This window comes from Carassius carassius, chromosome 37 (genome assembly GCF_963082965.1).
Source record: "Carassius carassius chromosome 37, fCarCar2.1, whole genome shotgun sequence".
Taxonomy (NCBI): domain Eukaryota; kingdom Metazoa; phylum Chordata; class Actinopteri; order Cypriniformes; family Cyprinidae; genus Carassius; species Carassius carassius.
In genome coordinates, this window is record NC_081791.1 from 13,487,534 (window position 1) to 13,505,159 (window position 17,626).

Genomic DNA, 17,626 nt, shown 5'->3' on the forward strand with positions numbered 1-17,626 from the left:
GACTTTGCTATTCTAGGAACTACCAAAAGTCCAGCGTTATGTGACCTTAGGGTGCGTGATGGGTTGTAGCGTGGTAGAAGGCTAGTTAGGTACGCAGGAGCTAAACCATTTAGGGCCTTATAGGTAAGTAATGATAATTTGTAACTGATACAGAACTTAATAGGTAGCCAGTGCAGAGACTGTAAAATTGGGGTAATATGATCATATTTTCTTGACCTGGTAAGGACTCTAGCCGATGCATTTTGGACTACCTATAGCTTGTTTATTGAAGAAGCAGGACAACCACCTAGAAGTGCATTACAATAGTCCAGTCTAGAGGTCATGAATGCATGAACTAGCTTTTCTGCATCAGAAACAGACAACATGTTTCGTAGCTTGGCAATGTTTCTAAGATGGAAGAATGCAGTTTTTGTAACATGGGAAATATGATTTTCAAAAGACAAATTGCTGTCTAATATAACACCCAGATTTTTGACTGTAGAAGAAGTAACAGTACATCCGTCTAGTTGCAGATTGTAATCTACAAGATTCTGTGTAATGTTTTTTGGTCCATTAATTAATATCTCTGTCTTATCCGAATTTAATTGGAGAAAATTATTGGTCATCCAATCTTTTAAATTTTTAACACACTCTGTTAGCTTAGATAATTTAGAGGTTTCATCTGGTGTCGTTGAGATATATAGCTGAGTATCATCAGCATAACAGTGGAAGCTAATTCCGTATTTTCTAATAATATTACCAAGGGGCAACATGTATATTGAAAATAGAAGGGGACCTAGGACGGATCCTTGTGGCACTCCATATTTTACTGATGATAAATGAGATGACTCCCCATTTAAGTATACAAAATGGTAGCGATCGGACAGGTAGGATCTAAACCATCTTAGAGCCTGCCCTTGAATACCTATATAGTTTTGTAATCGATCTATGAGTATGTCATGATCTATGGTGTCGAACGCAGCACTAAGATCAAGTAAAACTAGAAATGAGATGCAGCCTTGATCTGACGCAAGAAGCAGGTCATTTGTAATTTTAACAAGTGCAGTTTCTGTGCTATGGTGGGGCCTGAAACCTGACTGAAATTCTTCATACAGATCATTTTTTGTGCAGGAAGGTGCTCAATTGAGCAGACACAACTTTTTCTAAAATTTTAGACATAAATGGAAGATTTGAAATATGGACAGGGGTAGGTTACCTTGTTAATTTGGTAGTGCATGCCAACATCTTGTTTTAATAAAAGCTTACTGTAAAATAACAAGTTGTATGCCAACGGGATGTAGTCACAAGACAAGTCAGATTAAGCAGAGGATGTGTCTGGTTCTCGTGGTCTCGAGGTGACAAGGTCTTAGCAGAGGATCTGTCGAAATGTGATCAAAATAGCACACCTAGGTTCCTAACTGATGACAGGAATTAACAGAGCAACCTTCAAGCGCTAGACAGTGTTCTAGGTTATTACATTCTGAGGTTTTTGGTCCGATAATTAACACTCAGGTTTTTTTTTTTTTTTTTTTTCAGGATTTAGCAGTAGAAAATTACTACACACATCCAGTTTTTTATATCAGCTATGTATTCTGTTATTCTGATTTATCACCATAGCAGTGAAATTTTTACTACTGACTATTCAAATCAGCTTTTAACATACAAATGGAATGATGACATACTTTTCAGATCCTTGAAGCATGAATAGCAGGTGATCAGACCGGATGTGCACTGAATATGTTGACACCGGGAACAACCTAATGTTACTGAGTATTACTTTGTAATAGGAATTAATGGTGCATTATATTGCTGCCTGAAAGTTGTGTTTCATAGAGATGGAAAAAAAAACAATTTCCCCTCTACTCTAGCTTGCCTCCTAATCTAGATTTCTAGATTCCTGCCACTGTGCACTATGAATGTTTGAATGTCTTTATATGACAACTTGTTTATGTTTGTGTAGTTGCTTTGGAAAAAATGTAAATCTAAGGGATATTTGACAGTCTTTTTTGATTAATGTATATTCTTTGCAGTAGACGTAGTTTTGAATCAGATGGGCCTGTATCATTGAAATGACCATTACAATTAGACATTTGATTCACTGAACTCAGTTATTGAAGTTGAAAAAACGGAACAAGCACTCCTACAATCACAATGTACAAAATATTAACACTGTTAAAATGCAATGTCTTGTGTAATGACATCCAGGGCAGATGACAGGGAACAGCTATTTTAGGGAAATTAATGTGTTCTTGTTTTTGGTTAATCATTGGTATTATGTTAGAAGTTCTGTGTGTTGGGGGTTATATAAACAATAACTTCTGTCATTCATACAGCAGCAGCAGACAACGTTTCTTCTTGACTGATACAACCATCACATTATGATGACCAAATTAATTTTTCTAGCTGGTAAGTGATTGCTGATCTTACAGAATTACATTTTTTTAAGAGCTTGATGGCCTTGGAGCCTTTTATATGTTTACATTTCTTTTTATCTTGTTTCAGGCTTTTCCCTGGCGTTGTGTCAATTTGGTAATTTTCTTTTAATTTGTTGTTTCTTCTTAAATACTGCATTTAAAAACCACTATGTAGTACTTCTAATAATAATTTAGCCATTCTGCAAAAGTGCTTTCAATTATATTTCTAAAATGTATTGTAAATAATAATTGTATATTATATTTTTATATGTATTATGAATTTATGTATTTTAGGATGGGCCTCCGAACTGGTTTGCTACTTCACAAACTGGTCTCAGTACAGACCTGGTGTTGGCAAGTACATGCCAGAAAATGTGGATCCACATCTGTGCACTCATTTAATTTATGCTTTTTCCATCATCAATCCGGCAAATGAGTTGACCACTTTTGAATGGAATGATGAAACTCTCTACAAATCTTTCAATGGACTAAAGGAAAAGTATGTGCTATCTGATGTTTTGTTTGTGAATGCGTTTTTTAATCAAATAGAATGCATTATGTAGTTTTGAATACAATCTTAAAAATAAAGTGTGTGAGTGTGAAGTGACATACAGCCAAGTATGCTGACCCATACTCGGAATTTGTGCTCTGCTTTTAACCCATCCAAAGTGCACACACACATTTTTTAAGAGTGAAGTGATAATTTGACAGAGACATTAAAGCAAATAATGATACAAATATTTGACTTGACAGAAATCCCGGCTTGAAGACTCTCTTGGCTGTCGGAGGATGGAGCTTTGGCTCAGAACAGTAAGAATCCTGCTTAAAACAGTGAATTTTGAAGGATGTGTGTTAAACATAACTGTTTCATCTTCATGGTACTTCTCATCAGGTTTAGTATCATGGTGTCCACATCAGCAAACAGGCAGACGTTTATTCAGTCCTCCATCACATTTCTGAGGAAACATGGCTTTGATGGTCTGGATCTGAACTGGGAGTATCCGGGTTCCCGTGGAAGTCCTCCAGAAGACAAGCAGAGGTTCACTCTGCTCTGTAAGGTACTGCAGTATTTACAGATATTTTTACACAATACAGTAGTTTTAAAAATCGAATTATGCTGTTTATATGATGAGATGATAACATGGTTGAATGCTTAAGTACAAAACAATAAAGATAATAGATAATCAGAGAAAGAATGAGTATGTAAGTCCACTAGTGAAAATAGTATTTTCTTTTGTAAGTATTTGAACTACACAAGTTATAAGAACTACACAAGTTTGTTTTAAACCTAAAGGGTTCTGACCATCTGTAAAAAGAGTCATGATCAATGCCACAAATATAATAAATTGATTAGTGACCTAGAAAGAGTGCAAAATGTGAATATTATTAATTTTACCTCATTATATTTATTTATGTAACATTTTTCAAAATCCAAAAACTGTTTATTTACAGGTTTATATTAGATTGTTTATATATATACTTTTTTTTATTATAATTTACTTTGACTATTACAGGAGCTCTTGGAAGCTTACGAGGCAGAGAGTGCTGCCACTGGACGTCCCAGACTCATGCTCACTGCTGCAGTGGCTGCTGGGAAAGGAACCATTGATGCTGGTTATGAAATTGCAGAAATTGCCAAGTATGTCTTCTAAAGAATTTTTAAATGAATTAATATGAATCAAATGAATATGTAGTCTGGCCAAGACCCACACATTCTGACACATTATTTGCTTCTATGTCTTGAGTCTGAGCTGATGACTCTGAACTTCATAATAATATGTAATGCAGGTATTTGGACTTCATTAATGTGATGACCTATGACTTCTATGGTTCATGGGAAAATGTCACCGGGCACAACAGTCCTCTGTTAGCTGGCTCTGGATACCCAGGAGGGAAAATCTATAATACTGTAAGACGGCCATATATCCTACTGTATTCTTAACTTCATGCGTAACATTTAAATGATTGTTAATGAGACTGTGAGTCACTGCATATAACAAGAAGCAGGAAACATGCAACAGGAAATAAGTGATTTGTCATAACAATGCAGGATTTTGCAATGAGATACTGGAGAGATCAGGGCGCTCCTGTGGAGAAGCTGAGGATGGGCTTTGCTACATATGGAAGAACATTTCGTCTGTCTTCACTTTCTGGACCCAGTGGAGCTGGAGCTCCAGCTAATGGTTCTGGATCAGCTGGAAAATACACCAGAGAGGCCGGATTCTGGTCCTATTATGAGGTCTTACCTTCAATCTGAACACATGGATTTACTGTACATTACAGCTTGTTATTTGATTGTGTAAAATAAAATCAGAAGAGTAATGAACCGATAATCTCCCATCAGGTCTGTACTTTCCTTCAAGGAACCTCTGTGGAATGGATTGATGATCAGAAAGTTCCTTATGCAACAAAAGGACATGAATGGGTGGGATTTGACAACAAGGAAAGCTTTGAGACTAAGGTAAGGATATATCATAAGATTGGGAAATACATGAAATGTAATGCAGCTCTCACGCTCAAAATAACTACATCTGTTCTGCTTCAGGTGAACTACCTAAAGGAGGAAAAGTTTGGAGGAGCTTTCGTCTGGGCTCTGGATCTTGATGACTTTACAGGACAGTTCTGTGATCAGGGCAAATACCCTCTCATTGGACATCTCAGGACACTTCTTAATAGAGGTACATCTTATATCTTAATCAAGGGCATTATTGTCACAGAAGGGAAAAATCATGCTTTGGTAAATCAAAATTATGACATGAAAAGTCTTTAAAACTTACTTTATAATTATGAGACAAGAATTACCAATGATGAGATGCTAAGTAATAAATATAAGACAAAAAGTAGAAACTGAGATTCACAATTATGATTTCATAATGACTTAATATCATATTGTCATAATTATGAATTACCAATCCATTATATATTTTTTCTTATGTGGCAAAATAAGCTCTGATAAATCATTATAATTAACACTGTGATTGCCTTTTAAGTACTTTTTAAGATGATAAAAATAATAGATAATCTACAGTCAGGTCTGTGTCTTAATCTGTCACAGTTTATTTTGTGACAATGACTGAATTTACAGTAATTATTTACATTAACATTTATTCATTTAGCAGACGCTTTTATCCAAAGCGACTTACAAATTAGGACAGTGGAAGCAATCAAAAACAACAAAAAGTTCAATGATATATAAGTGCTATAACAAGTCTCAGTTAGCTTAACACGGTACATGAAGCAAGGGCTTTTAAATAATATAATAAATAAAAAGGAAACAGATAGAATAGAAAACGAATAGAGCAAGCTAGTGTTAAAGGTCATGTATATATATCACAGACCAAAGATTTCATGTCGGAGGAACACCTGTACCAACAGTCTTAGAAATGCCAGTAAAGAGCTTGGGGAGATGGTATGATATGAAACTCAGAGACACCGAGCAGTTTGGACATCTAAAAAATGATATCAAAATGTATATGGAGCGCATTAACAAGACATTGTTACCAGGAAAACTTAAGGTGTGGTGCTTTCAGTTTTGCATACTCCCAAGACTCTTGTGGCCGTTAACTGTGTATGAGATCCCCATCACAAAAGTTGAAAAGTTGGAACGGCTGATAAGCACACAGTTGAAGCAGTGGCTGGGAATTCCACGTTGTTTAAGTTCCGTCGGACTTTATGGACATGGCAAGCTGGAATTACCAATCACAGGGCTCGTGGAAGAGTTCAAATGCACCAAGGCAAGGCTCGTCATGACCCTGACTGAATCCGAGGATGCAGTCATTCGAGCAGCGGCCCCCCGAGTGGTAGCAGGAAGGAAGTGGACTCCATCAGAAGCTGTTCAGAGTGCAAAGTCTGCGCTTCACTTCAGAGATGTGGTTGGACAAGTACAGCATGGGAGGGCAGGGTTCGGACTCATCCCAAAAACTCCTCTGTGGCACAAAGCAACATCAGTGCAGAAGAGACAGCTAGTGGTAGAAGAAGTTAGGAGACAGGAGGAGGGTGAGCAACATGCCAAAGCTGTCTCAATGGCCAAGCAGGGGAAATGGACCAGCTGGGAGGGTCTGGAGAAGAAAAAGCTCAGTTGGCGTGACATCTGGGAAATGGATGGAGTACGGCTGAGTTTTGTCATCAGAGCCACATACGACCTGCTACCATCCCCTCAAAATATGAAACAGTGGTATGGAGAAGATCCCGCCTGTTCCCTGTGTCAAGTACCTGCATCCCTAAGGCACATTCTATCAGGGTGCACTACAAGTCTCACCCAAGGGCGCTATACTTGGCGGCATAACCAAGTACTTAGAGAACTGGCATCAATACTAGAATAGGGACGAACCACCACATACAACCTCCCACAAACATTGGCAGGACAGGTCAACTTTACAAATTTTGTACCACCTGGCCAACATCCATAGCATCCTATAACACCAAAAGTTGCAAGCTTCCTGCAATCAGCGCGGGATTGGAAATTGGAAGTGGACCTTGATAAGAAGCTTGTGTTTTCCCCAGAAATAGTGGCTACAACACTCCGGCCAGACATGGTCCTGTGGTCTCTAACATCAAAGCTGGTATATGTTGTCGAATTAACAGTACCATGGGAAGAGGGGGTCGAAGAGGCTTATGAGAGGAAAAAGAACAAATAAATAATCTGACCTGGCAGCTGAAGCATCCCAGAACGGCTGGAAGACTAGCATCTTTCCAGTAGAGGTGGGATGCAGGGGATTTGTTGCAACATCTACCACCAGTTTGCTAAAAAAAATAGGGGTGAAGGGTCACTCTCTCCAACAGGCCATCAAGTCCATATCAAGTGCTGCTGAAAAAAGCAGTAACTGGCTCTGGATCAAGCGCAAGGATCCCATCTGGGCAGTAAGGTAGAGAAAGATGGTATGCGGTCAGGCTTAGGCCTGACTCAGGGAGAAGGACACCCCTGCCATGCAGAACCCATCAGGGACATAGAGGGTATGGCATGGAGGGGGGTGTACCCGGGACACTGGGTACACTGTTGAGCCTTCTGGAGATGTTGTGGGCTTAAATCAATGAAACGTCGATAAAGCAGGGTTCCCACCTAATGACCCCAATGGCACACCTTACCCTCCCTTTGTTTTTACCGCTCAACACCGATTGCTACTATCAGGAGTTTCCTTCTAAAGGGATTGAAACATCTAGTTCTATTAGCTTTACATATATATATATATTTTAATTTTATTGATGAAAAACGTCGTCATTGGCAAAGTTGTCAGTTATTAGCGATGAAGCAGTAGGGGGAGGAGGAGGACAAAGAAGTGAGGAAAATGTTTTAAAAAGCACGTGAGAGTTGGATGAATTGTTAATTTTGTTATGGTAGTATATCATTTTAGCAGTGGAGACATTAGCAGAGAAGGAAGATAGGAGTGATTGATACATATTAAGGTCAGTAGTATTTTTGGATTTGCGCCACACCCTTTCAGCAGCTCTAAGCTTAGAACAGTGTTTGCGTAGAACATCAGATAACCAAGGGGCAGAAGGGGTGGTACGGGCTGGCCTGGAAGACAAGGGGCAAACAGTGTCTAAACAAGATGTAAGAGTGGAGCAGAAAGTATCAGTAGCACTGTTAGCATCAGAAGATGCTAACAGTTTAGGGGAAGGAAGTGAATATGAAACCATTGCAGATAGCCGGAAGGGTGAGAGTGAGCGTAGGTTACTTCGAAAGATGACATGTGGAGGGGTAGGTGATGTGTCAGGGACCATGTTGAGGTTAAGAGTGAGGAGGAAGTGATTCGACGTGTGCAGTGGAGAAACGAGTACACGATCAGTCGAGCAGTGTCATGTATAAATAAGGTCCAGTTGGTTACCTGATTTGTGAGTAGAAGTAGTTGATACTCGGTTGAGATCAAAAGAGGCAAGCAGAGTGTGGAAATCAGCATACAGAGTATTATATATAATATAAGGATATATATAGTATAATTATAAGGAGTATTGCACAGCTACTTTCCTTAAATTAATACATATATGTAAAATGTTGATTTAACTTAAAATTTGTTAATAATGGTTCATTAACGCTACATTAGTTTAAAGCTTCTGCTAAAAAAAGAAGTATTCCAGAAAGTTGTGTAATAAGATAGATTAATAACTATTAATGCAACTAGTCAATAAAATATCCAATTCAAATGTCCTCCTCCAGATTTCCCACCAGTTTCACCAAATCCAACACATGAGCCTGGTAAGACCACAACAACAGCATCCAGCACTGGATCCCATGCCACAAGACCTCATGTTGTCCCGACAGTCCCCTCAGAGTTCTGTGTTGCCAAAACGGATGGGCTATACATAAACCCATACGACCCTGCGACCTTCATTCAGTGTTCTAATGCCATTCCCTATAAAATGCATTGCCCTGATGGGACTGTCTTCAATCCTGACTGCTTGTGCTGCGACTGGCCTAAGAATTAACCTCATGTTGTCACTGTTCCACTCCTGCAAGGGAAATGTTTAGAACTTTGGCAGGTTTTTGCAAAACTATTTGGCTATGATTAATGCTACTTTCATAATATAAAATGCTACATTTTGTTGTGTCTTAAAAAGGAAGCACAGTCTTACTTACCTGATTAAAACTAACCTGATAAGTGCTAAGTTTTAATTGTTTTAATTTAAAGTGGAACTGCTTTGGTAACCTTGACATTAATAATTTTTAAACATACTTTTGGGTGTTTTTCTTACGATGCTAGAATATGTATTCAAATAAAAAAGAACACCCATTTATATTTGTTTGTAAACTAAACAAATAAACAATTAACCACCTTGAGATAATTAAAACTATTATTGTAAGATATTTATATTAGATATTTACTGTAATTTTGTAATCCGTAATTACTGACCATTTCAGTGCAAAAATAATGGGGGATTCAAAGTGACATTTACACAACCAATAACAATAACTTTGTGTTGAGCAACAGGTTTGTGAGGCAGGTGATATGCAGAGGTAAATGTTCACAGATCCAGACATAAATCACTTCTGTCTAACAACATTTTTAATTAATAATCTATTGGCAAAATGGGTGCCCTAAGCAGGATTGTATTGTTGTGCCCACCTTTCTCAAATATCATGAAAACAACAACAACAAAAACACCTACTAGGGGTCAAAATAGAACTTTAATAAAAAGTAAATAAATAAATTGTATTATTTACAAATTACAATTGTAGCTCTCAACATTTACCTAAGCTTTGACTTTATTATGATTCTAATTTATTTTATAGTCTAAAGCATTCGGAAATCATGCAGAAGAAAATTAAGTAGTTTTACTATGATAAAACCGTGGCTCATTTTTGTAAGGGTTGTGTTGTCCACATGTTTTCTGTTGAAGAAATTATAAAGGCTGTGTCATCTATACCAAAAATGAAAGATTTAGTGATTATTTGAATTAAATGTTTGGACAATAGCCTAAACAAGGATTTGATTTTCCTGTAAGTGAAACAGGAGCAATTGCCCTTTGTCTCCCTTTTCAGGCATTTGTAATAACATGATATTGAATATTTTGTATTATCATACATTACGTATTTTAACAGTGTTATTATGGTGGTGAAATTATTTCTGACGTTAAAACTAATTATTAACATCAAAAAAGTTTCCCAGTAATTTACCAGAAAGTGATAGACAGGCCTAATTTTTACCTAAATTATCTACAATCTATTTTTATACATATTAAAAATGTATAAGGTGTGCATTGTAGTTGGCACATAAATTAACACATTACAGTTGTTTTCATGACTAAAAGTCTTTCTCCTCAAATGCTATTGAGCTTTAAATTTGCTTTTTGAGCCCATTTGGTTGTGAAAAAGTAGCATAATTTACATTTGATTTACAGTTTATTTTAATAAATATCTAAAATGTAAATATCAAAAATGTAAAAGGTGTGCATTATAGTTGACACATAGATGAGCAGTTTGGAGATGTTTTTATGACTGTCACATGAAGTCATTCTCCTCAAATGCTTTTTACATTAGAAAAGTGTATACCAATATTGCATTTAACTATTAGAGACGGTCCCTAAATTTGCTAATATTTAACGTTCAATGTCCACTGGCATAGATGTCCATCCATCAGTCATGAGCATACACCGACAAACATGAGGTGCGAGCGTGGGTGGAGGAAAAGAAGCGTTTTTTGGGGGGGTTTTTTTGAGCAGCTGGGATGGTTCCCCATTGGTAGCTGGTGCCCTACGCAAACTGCCTATACTACAAATCTGCCTATACTGACACACTATAAAGGTAACTAGAATAGCTCCATATTGAGACCAGGCTGTTTGAGATAAATCTCTTAAAAAAATATTCCAAAACACCAAAGCAGCATGTTTGGAGGTGTAATGTCAGAAATATCACCTGGGCATTTTGAAGCAGACTAAACCAAGAGTTAACAATGTTCAGTCATGTTCTCTGCAGTCTGCACCCAGCAACTGTCAGGGCTCTGCAAGAAATGATACAGTAGACAGTAGACTAGAGACAGCAAGCAGAGAGAGACGTGAAACACAGTCCAAACATTGGGACAGGAAGGATGACCACAGAGACGGTCTCCAAGTGGCCAATGGACTTGAACCCAAAACTCAGTACTTAGAGGTAATAAGTGTATGTATGTTATATGACATTAACTATAGTACTGTATAAAGTCACTTTGGATAAAAGCATCTGACAGCTTTTGTGTTCCACCACAGAAAGGAAGTCATACAGGTTTGGGACAACATTAGGGTGCGTAAAAAATATAATAATTGTAATAAAATATTCCTGTATCATATTGATATAAAATGCAAAGAGAAAGAAGATATACTCAATTCACTGTTTTTAACAAGATGAAGGCAAGGTTTTCCAAACTGTGTTTCATGAAGAAACTGCAGGAGGATTGTGAGTTTACTTACAAGCTAATAATTAATTTAATCATAAAAATCTAAAAATAAAATCAACAATCAAAATAAAACACTCAAAAAGATGAAATATTTTATTTTCTTGCATGTAATGTGACCATTAAGCAACATTAAAGAACTGTGAGCATGCAAATGCATTACTTAAATTCAAGTAAATATATTAAGTGAAAGAGGTTCATTTTGACAAAAAAAGTTTGGAAATCCCTGCATTACATCTAAATGAGAAATAACATTAATTTCTGTATCCACCTAACATGTGTTCCCAGCAGTGCCTGACAATCACATGCACATTACATTTGTGTTCCTTTCTATGGCAACAGTAGAGTCCTGGCATTCTTTCAGAATCATCATTGGTTCAATAAATTTTCAATATTAAAAACATAGAAATACACTGTAATTTGCACAATGAATCATTGGACCCTGGGAGACCAATGCAGAAGCAGCGCTGGTGGCAAGTTGGACTGTGGTGGAAATAAATCCTCTCCTGGGCCCTTTTCACAGTTGAGCCTATGTGTTTCAGGAACTGTGAGATGGTACTCAACTGTTGTCTCTGTGCTGTTCATGATGATGAGTGAGTAGGGGTAATGCTGGGGTAGGGTTTAGAGGTGCATTGTAGAAGGAGAAGAGCAGTGGGGAGAGCACAGATCCCTGGAGGGTGCCAGTGCTGATTGTAGGTGTTGGACATGAATTTCCCCAGTCTCGCTAGCTGATGCCTATTCTTCAGAAATCTGGTGATCCACTGACAGATAGAGCAAGGAACAGAGAGCTGGGCTTATTTGGTCCGGAGAAGAGCAGTAATGATGGTCAAGCTGAAGTCCAAGCTGAAGCCAAGCTGAAGTCCACAAACAAGATCATTACATAAGTCCCTGTTTTTTTTCCAGAGGTTGCAGAATGCAGTGTCCAATATTGACTGCCGTGGGGTGTGAGATTTGCAAAACTTTGCTAATGTTGTTAGATAATCAAGAACTTTCAGATCTAGATTTTATTATAAACTTTTATTAAAAGCATTTAGCATTCATGATAATATAGTTTATATTCAAATTTACATTTAATAGATATTTAGTTTTTATGAAAAGTGACACACAAATGAAAAGCTGCCTGGTGGTTTACCACATAATATTAAATGGAATTACTGAGGCCTTTATTTTAATGCCCTGTGCTTCAAGGTCAGTCTTTTTTGTGTTACACTAATCAGGGTATTTATGAAACTTAAAAAATAAAAACAATGTTCTTTGTATCTCTACAAATGTGAGGGCATGGTTTAAAGTGTGGTGAACTTTTATTACTGGGAAGCAAACATGGAAGTAGCTAACCGGCCGCACACTGAATCTAATAAGGCTGGAAGAGATTTTATTGGATTCTATTGAAATCTGTGTGCGGATAGTCACTTCCTTGTTTACTTCCAAGTATTATTTTGGCTCTACTCACCTGCAGCAAAAGGGTTTATTTTTTGCTATTTGGAGCGCTACAAACTTTTTAGAATTTTTATCAGTGGCCATGCAAATGATCTTGAAACATAAAAATGGAATGATGACACACTCATTCGAGAAACGGTGCTTTATGTAACATTGTCTAGTGTAATAAGTGTTCATGATAAATCCATTTTGACATTTGTACTGGTTACTTTATATAGGCCACCAGAGTAACACACAGACTTTATTAAAGAATTTGCTTTGTTTTCTATTTGAGATAGTGATGGCCGCTGACAAAATCTTAATTGTTGGTGATTTTAATGTCCACAATGATAATGAAAAGGGTAAATTGTGATCAGCATTTATATAGACATTCTAAACTCTATATGGGTTTGACAACTTAGTCATTTTCGTAATCATCTAGATGTAAAACTGTCACATACTGTATAATGGATGTTAAGGCATTCTGCAACAGAGCATCAATTTGTGTGTACTCCATATAGCTAAAGCTGCAAACTCAACTCCATGTAACAAATGAGTTAGAACCATCACTTGTACCACAAAAGAGTGCTTTGTAACTAATCTTTAGGACTTGTCCCAATTCCTCAGCATATTCAATAGCTCAGAAAAACTTGTTGTTGTAACAGAAACTATGGACTCATAGATATCTAAAAGATAAAGATAAATATAAAACAGTCTGACACTGTGGTATAAGCAACACATTCAAGCCTTAAAGAGAGCAGCCTACTGGAAAACGGAGGGCAACTGGAAGAAAACAAAAGGTGCTTTGCATTGCATGGAGGGAAAGTAGTTCCTTCTACAGAAAAGCAGTTAAAAACGGCTAGATCTTATTACTTTTCATCTGTTTTAGAAGAAAACAATCACACAACCCCACTTATTTATTCTGTACAGTGGATAAATGAATGAAAAATAAAGCATCAACAGGCGCATTTCCCAACAACATCAGTTTTGACTTTTAGAATTTTCTTTCAAAGATCGATATAGAAATAAAATGAATAACTACGTATGTATGTAGCCATCAGCTACAGTATCACATCAAATAGATGCACTATAGATCCCCTGAGGAACAATTTCACACATTCTCTGATTTAAGAGAGGAACAATCAGAAAGCTTTATCGCCAGGTATAATAAGCAGATTGATTCTGTGGTTAAGAGTTGCTTCTTCCAGATTAGATCTATTGCTTGGCTAAAGCCTATACTCACAAGAAAAGATTTAGAGAAGGTATTAATGTCTTTGTTCTGTCTCGCCTTGACTATTTCAATGTTTTGTATGTGGGGTCCTGTCAGACCACTGTCACCCTTGCAAAATAAGTGCAGAATGTGGTGATTAGTGCAATACTTGGAGAGTGGGGAGGGCTGTACCATTGATTCTAATTTGAATAATTTTTTAAGTTGTGAAGTGGTAAATAAACAAACATAGCTATAGAGAGAGAGAGAGAGAGAGAGAGAGAGAGAGAGATAAGGGTTAGCCTAAAAGATCATATAGTTATTGTTGGGGCCCCATACCTGAAATTTGCTTAGGCCCCCCAAATCCGACCCTGCTTGTAGGTCAACTGGAACTGGGAGCAGAAGACTTATCATGTTCTTGATTCACTGAGCTGAGTCATTAAGGTTTTATTCTGTCCCTCAATGTTCAATAGAATTGTATTAGTTCGCTAGTGCATTTCTTTATTTTCCCACTAGTATCTCTTGTAGTGTTTTTTGGGGGTTCTTCTTCGATTATATTTTGCATTTACTATGACTGTGCTCTGTTGGTGATGTGTGGAGGCAGCAGGAAAAAGCTTTGTTACATGCAGTGTGAGAAAATGTCCAGAGGTGTTGACATGTTACACTCCTCTCAGACCCCTTACATCTTTGGGAAGCTTTGACATCCCATAATCTGTAAGTAATAAATGGCCAATTTTGTTTTTTCTAAAAGTTCTGTTACTTAAGAGGTTATTTTGACTCTCACAAGCAAAAGATGTTTGTGATCTAAGTCAAGCTAATGTTGCTAGCTTCTGTTTGGTATGTGGTTGCAAAGTTTCTTATAAGTTAATGTCAGCTCTGTTTTTACACAACTCAGGTCGTCAAGTTGTACATATAGGTTGTCAAAGTAAAATAAGTAGCTTTTGTTTTTCCTGTGTAGCTTTGACCAAGGCTTGCTGAGTTCATGTTCTACTAAATTTAATAGAGCCCGACCAATATGGATTTTTGGGGGCCGATGCCGATATTAACTCGAAAAGAGCCGATTTATAAGCCGATATTTTGATTTTAAAAATAATCTGGATATTAGACCCATTTCCTATAAACTGCACTTACACAACATTCAATAGCAAAATATCTGCCTGTTCTATGTATGTGGGCTGTATAAACCATTTTCCAGAATGGACTATGTTAAAAAAAAAAGCCTTAGATTACAGTCTCAATGACTAAACAATTGCACATCAAAAGTATATATTTTTTTATGATAAAAAAACAGTCTGGTTTTAAACATTTAACACTTTTACTTTCTTCCTGTTGAAGCTGGTTTTAACAGTCTGTGTGTGTACTGTAAATAAATTATAATACTAAAGTTAAAGTATTTGCAGAAGTAGTCCCACACTTTGCTGCTACAGCATTCACCTTTTTCAGCCATCTGTAGGCAGAAAGAGAGACAGAGAAAGAATAAGCATGTGTATTAATAATATCACCATGTATCATTACTCATGTCATCATTAGAATTATAATAATAATAAACTGGGATCTCCTACATAGGCAAAAATGAGAAATATATATTTTTTTATTTATTTGTTAAGTAATAGGTATTACCTACTTATATTTAACAATATGATTTCAACATTTTCCTGTTATGTCTGTAAAGCTGCTTTGAAACAAGATGTAAAAAAAAAAAAAAAAAAAAAAAAGCGCTTGTTCAGCTCACATTTATTTACATGTCCCCTCTGGTTTAATCATTTCTGACGCACCTACTGTAGTTACTGTAACTACACTATATTTGCTCTCACAGAACATCGTCTTGCCTACTATTACCGGAAGATTACGGAATCAATTCTAAGTTGAATGGGTAACGTTAGTGTCATGAACACACTGCTGTCAATTTTGAGAAGAACCACCTTCAAGTTAATAGCAAGCATTTAAGGGGACTGCTAAAAAGGAAGCTATTAGCGTTAGAGTAACGTAACCAGCCTGAATTCACCAAATTGTTCTCTGGACCTGAGGGTAGCCTCTTCTTCCTTGCTTTTCTCTTAATTCTCATCAGCAGGACTAGCGCTATCGCTCGCTTATTACAACGGGACAGATACATGTTTGCTGCTGACCGAAAGGTGGAGGAACAGACTATGAAAGAGCTCCCGCTAAACGTTTTTAAAACCCTGCCTACGCCATAGCGCAGCGCAAATCGCGTTGTATCTGAAGGGCAACGCTGAACCCAGCGGCAAGCGCCGTGCATACCGCGTCCTGTGTGAAAGGCCCAATAACGCGGTCATTATGTGGGAAACACACCGCAATAGAATAAGAATAAGTTAAACGCTAACGTTATAGTTTGACCTCCTATTAACGTTCGCGCTCTTCCACTGATAAACATGGTATTAGCTTTGTGGCTAATCTAATATAGCAATGCATTAGCGGCTGTAAGTGATGTTACAGAATATTTAGAAGTGATAATGATAGGACCGTTAGCTAGAACTACGGTGTAGAACTACACCGCCTATGTCCCAGATGGTGGCCCGGTCGGAGTGCTACTCACGTTCTTCGTGCCGTTCGTCCACCAGCCAAGCTGCAGCACGAGCCCGAGCAGACGCAGAAGCTGCCCGTGCCAGAGCACAGTACGCCAAACGCCAGATCGACATGGAGGTTGAGAAGGCGCGCATCGAGGCAACGCTAAACGCTCTGGTGAAGGAGGGTGAGGCTGAAGCAGCGCTTGCTGCAGCTTATGTCCTGGAAGCGGCAGCTGACGAGGAGCACCACGCCATCGACCTCAGTGAGCAAGGCATCTCCCCTAAGACGCCTCCTTCCATTAGACGTGCTCGAGACTATGTGAATGCTCACTTCACCAACTTCATTTTGCAAGTGAAAAAGAAGAAAAGGCTGACACAAAACAACTGTTCAGTCATAACGACTCTCACCATCTACAACAGAGCCAAACACCAGTCGCTTCCTCTCCAGGTGAACATCTCACTGATTTTGTAGACAGGGAGCAGCTGAAGCACCCTCCTACACACATAAAAAGGAATTTTTCACCCCAGCCTAGACCTTCAGTGACTCCACAAACTGAACTGTCGGATCTAGCAGCCTATCTAGCACGCCGTGATCTGCTGACAGCGGGATTCAAGGTTTTCGACAACTGTCCTGTCCTACTTGTCCTGGAAGTCCATCTTCTGCAACGCCATAGAAGGCCTTCACCTTAAGCCCAGCAAAGAGCTTGACCTTCTAACCAAGTGGCTCAGCGGGGAGTCACTTCAACACGCTCTGAGGATCAGGGCGGTCCATGTGAACAACCCACAAGCAGGCCTCCAACGTTTGTGGCAGCGTCTAGACAAGAGTTATGGCTCTCCAGAGGTAGTCGAAGCGTCACTCTTCCAACGCTTACAGACTTTTCCAAAGATATCCAATAAAGACACTCACCTGCTGCAGGAGCTTGCAGATCTTCTGCTAGAGTTAGAGTATGCACAAAGTGAAAGTTATCTGCAGGCCTTAGCTTTCTTGACACCCCAAGGGGGATAAACCCAATAGTTGAAAAGCTCCCTTACGGACTCCAGGAGTCATGGTTGAAACAAGGGACAAAATACAAAAGAGACAATGGTGCAGTTTACCCACCTTTCTCATATTTTGTTCAGTTTGTAAATGACTATGCTGAAATGAAAACAGACCCTAGCTTTATGCTACAAAGTTCAAACATAGTAGCTCCAAAGGTTGACAAGACACCGGTAAAACCAACC

General features: G+C 38.1%; 2 protein-coding genes across 3 annotated transcripts in view; one reads left to right on the forward strand and one right to left on the reverse strand.

The window, feature by feature from the left end:
* LOC132118065 (N-fatty-acyl-amino acid synthase/hydrolase PM20D1.1-like) overlaps positions 1 to 17,626 on the reverse strand; it is a 324,185-nt gene that overhangs the window by 219,338 nt on the left and 87,221 nt on the right. The window lies entirely within an intron of this gene.
* LOC132118055 (acidic mammalian chitinase-like) overlaps positions 2,258 to 17,626 on the forward strand; it is a 71,577-nt gene continuing 56,208 nt past the window's right edge. Inside the window, exons 1-11 of one of the 2 annotated variants that reach the window (XR_009425877.1) lie at positions 2,258 to 2,385; positions 2,482 to 2,508; positions 2,688 to 2,892; positions 3,147 to 3,203; positions 3,286 to 3,451; positions 3,908 to 4,032; positions 4,182 to 4,302; positions 4,444 to 4,632; positions 4,738 to 4,854; positions 4,939 to 5,071; positions 8,548 to 8,870. Coding sequence is in view for 1 of the 2 variants with exons in the window: in XM_059527557.1 (XP_059383540.1) it covers positions 2,358 to 2,385; positions 2,482 to 2,508; positions 2,688 to 2,892; positions 3,147 to 3,203; positions 3,286 to 3,451; positions 3,908 to 4,032; positions 4,182 to 4,302; positions 4,444 to 4,632; positions 4,738 to 4,854; positions 4,939 to 5,071; positions 8,548 to 8,816 (1,437 nt within the window). In the remaining variant the exon portion in view is untranslated. Of the gene's footprint in view, positions 2,386 to 2,481; positions 2,509 to 2,687; positions 2,893 to 3,146; positions 3,204 to 3,285; positions 3,452 to 3,907; positions 4,033 to 4,181; positions 4,303 to 4,443; positions 4,633 to 4,737; positions 4,855 to 4,938; positions 5,072 to 8,547; positions 8,975 to 17,626 lie in introns of those variants that run through there. The other variant, XM_059527557.1, reaches the window with a different exon arrangement.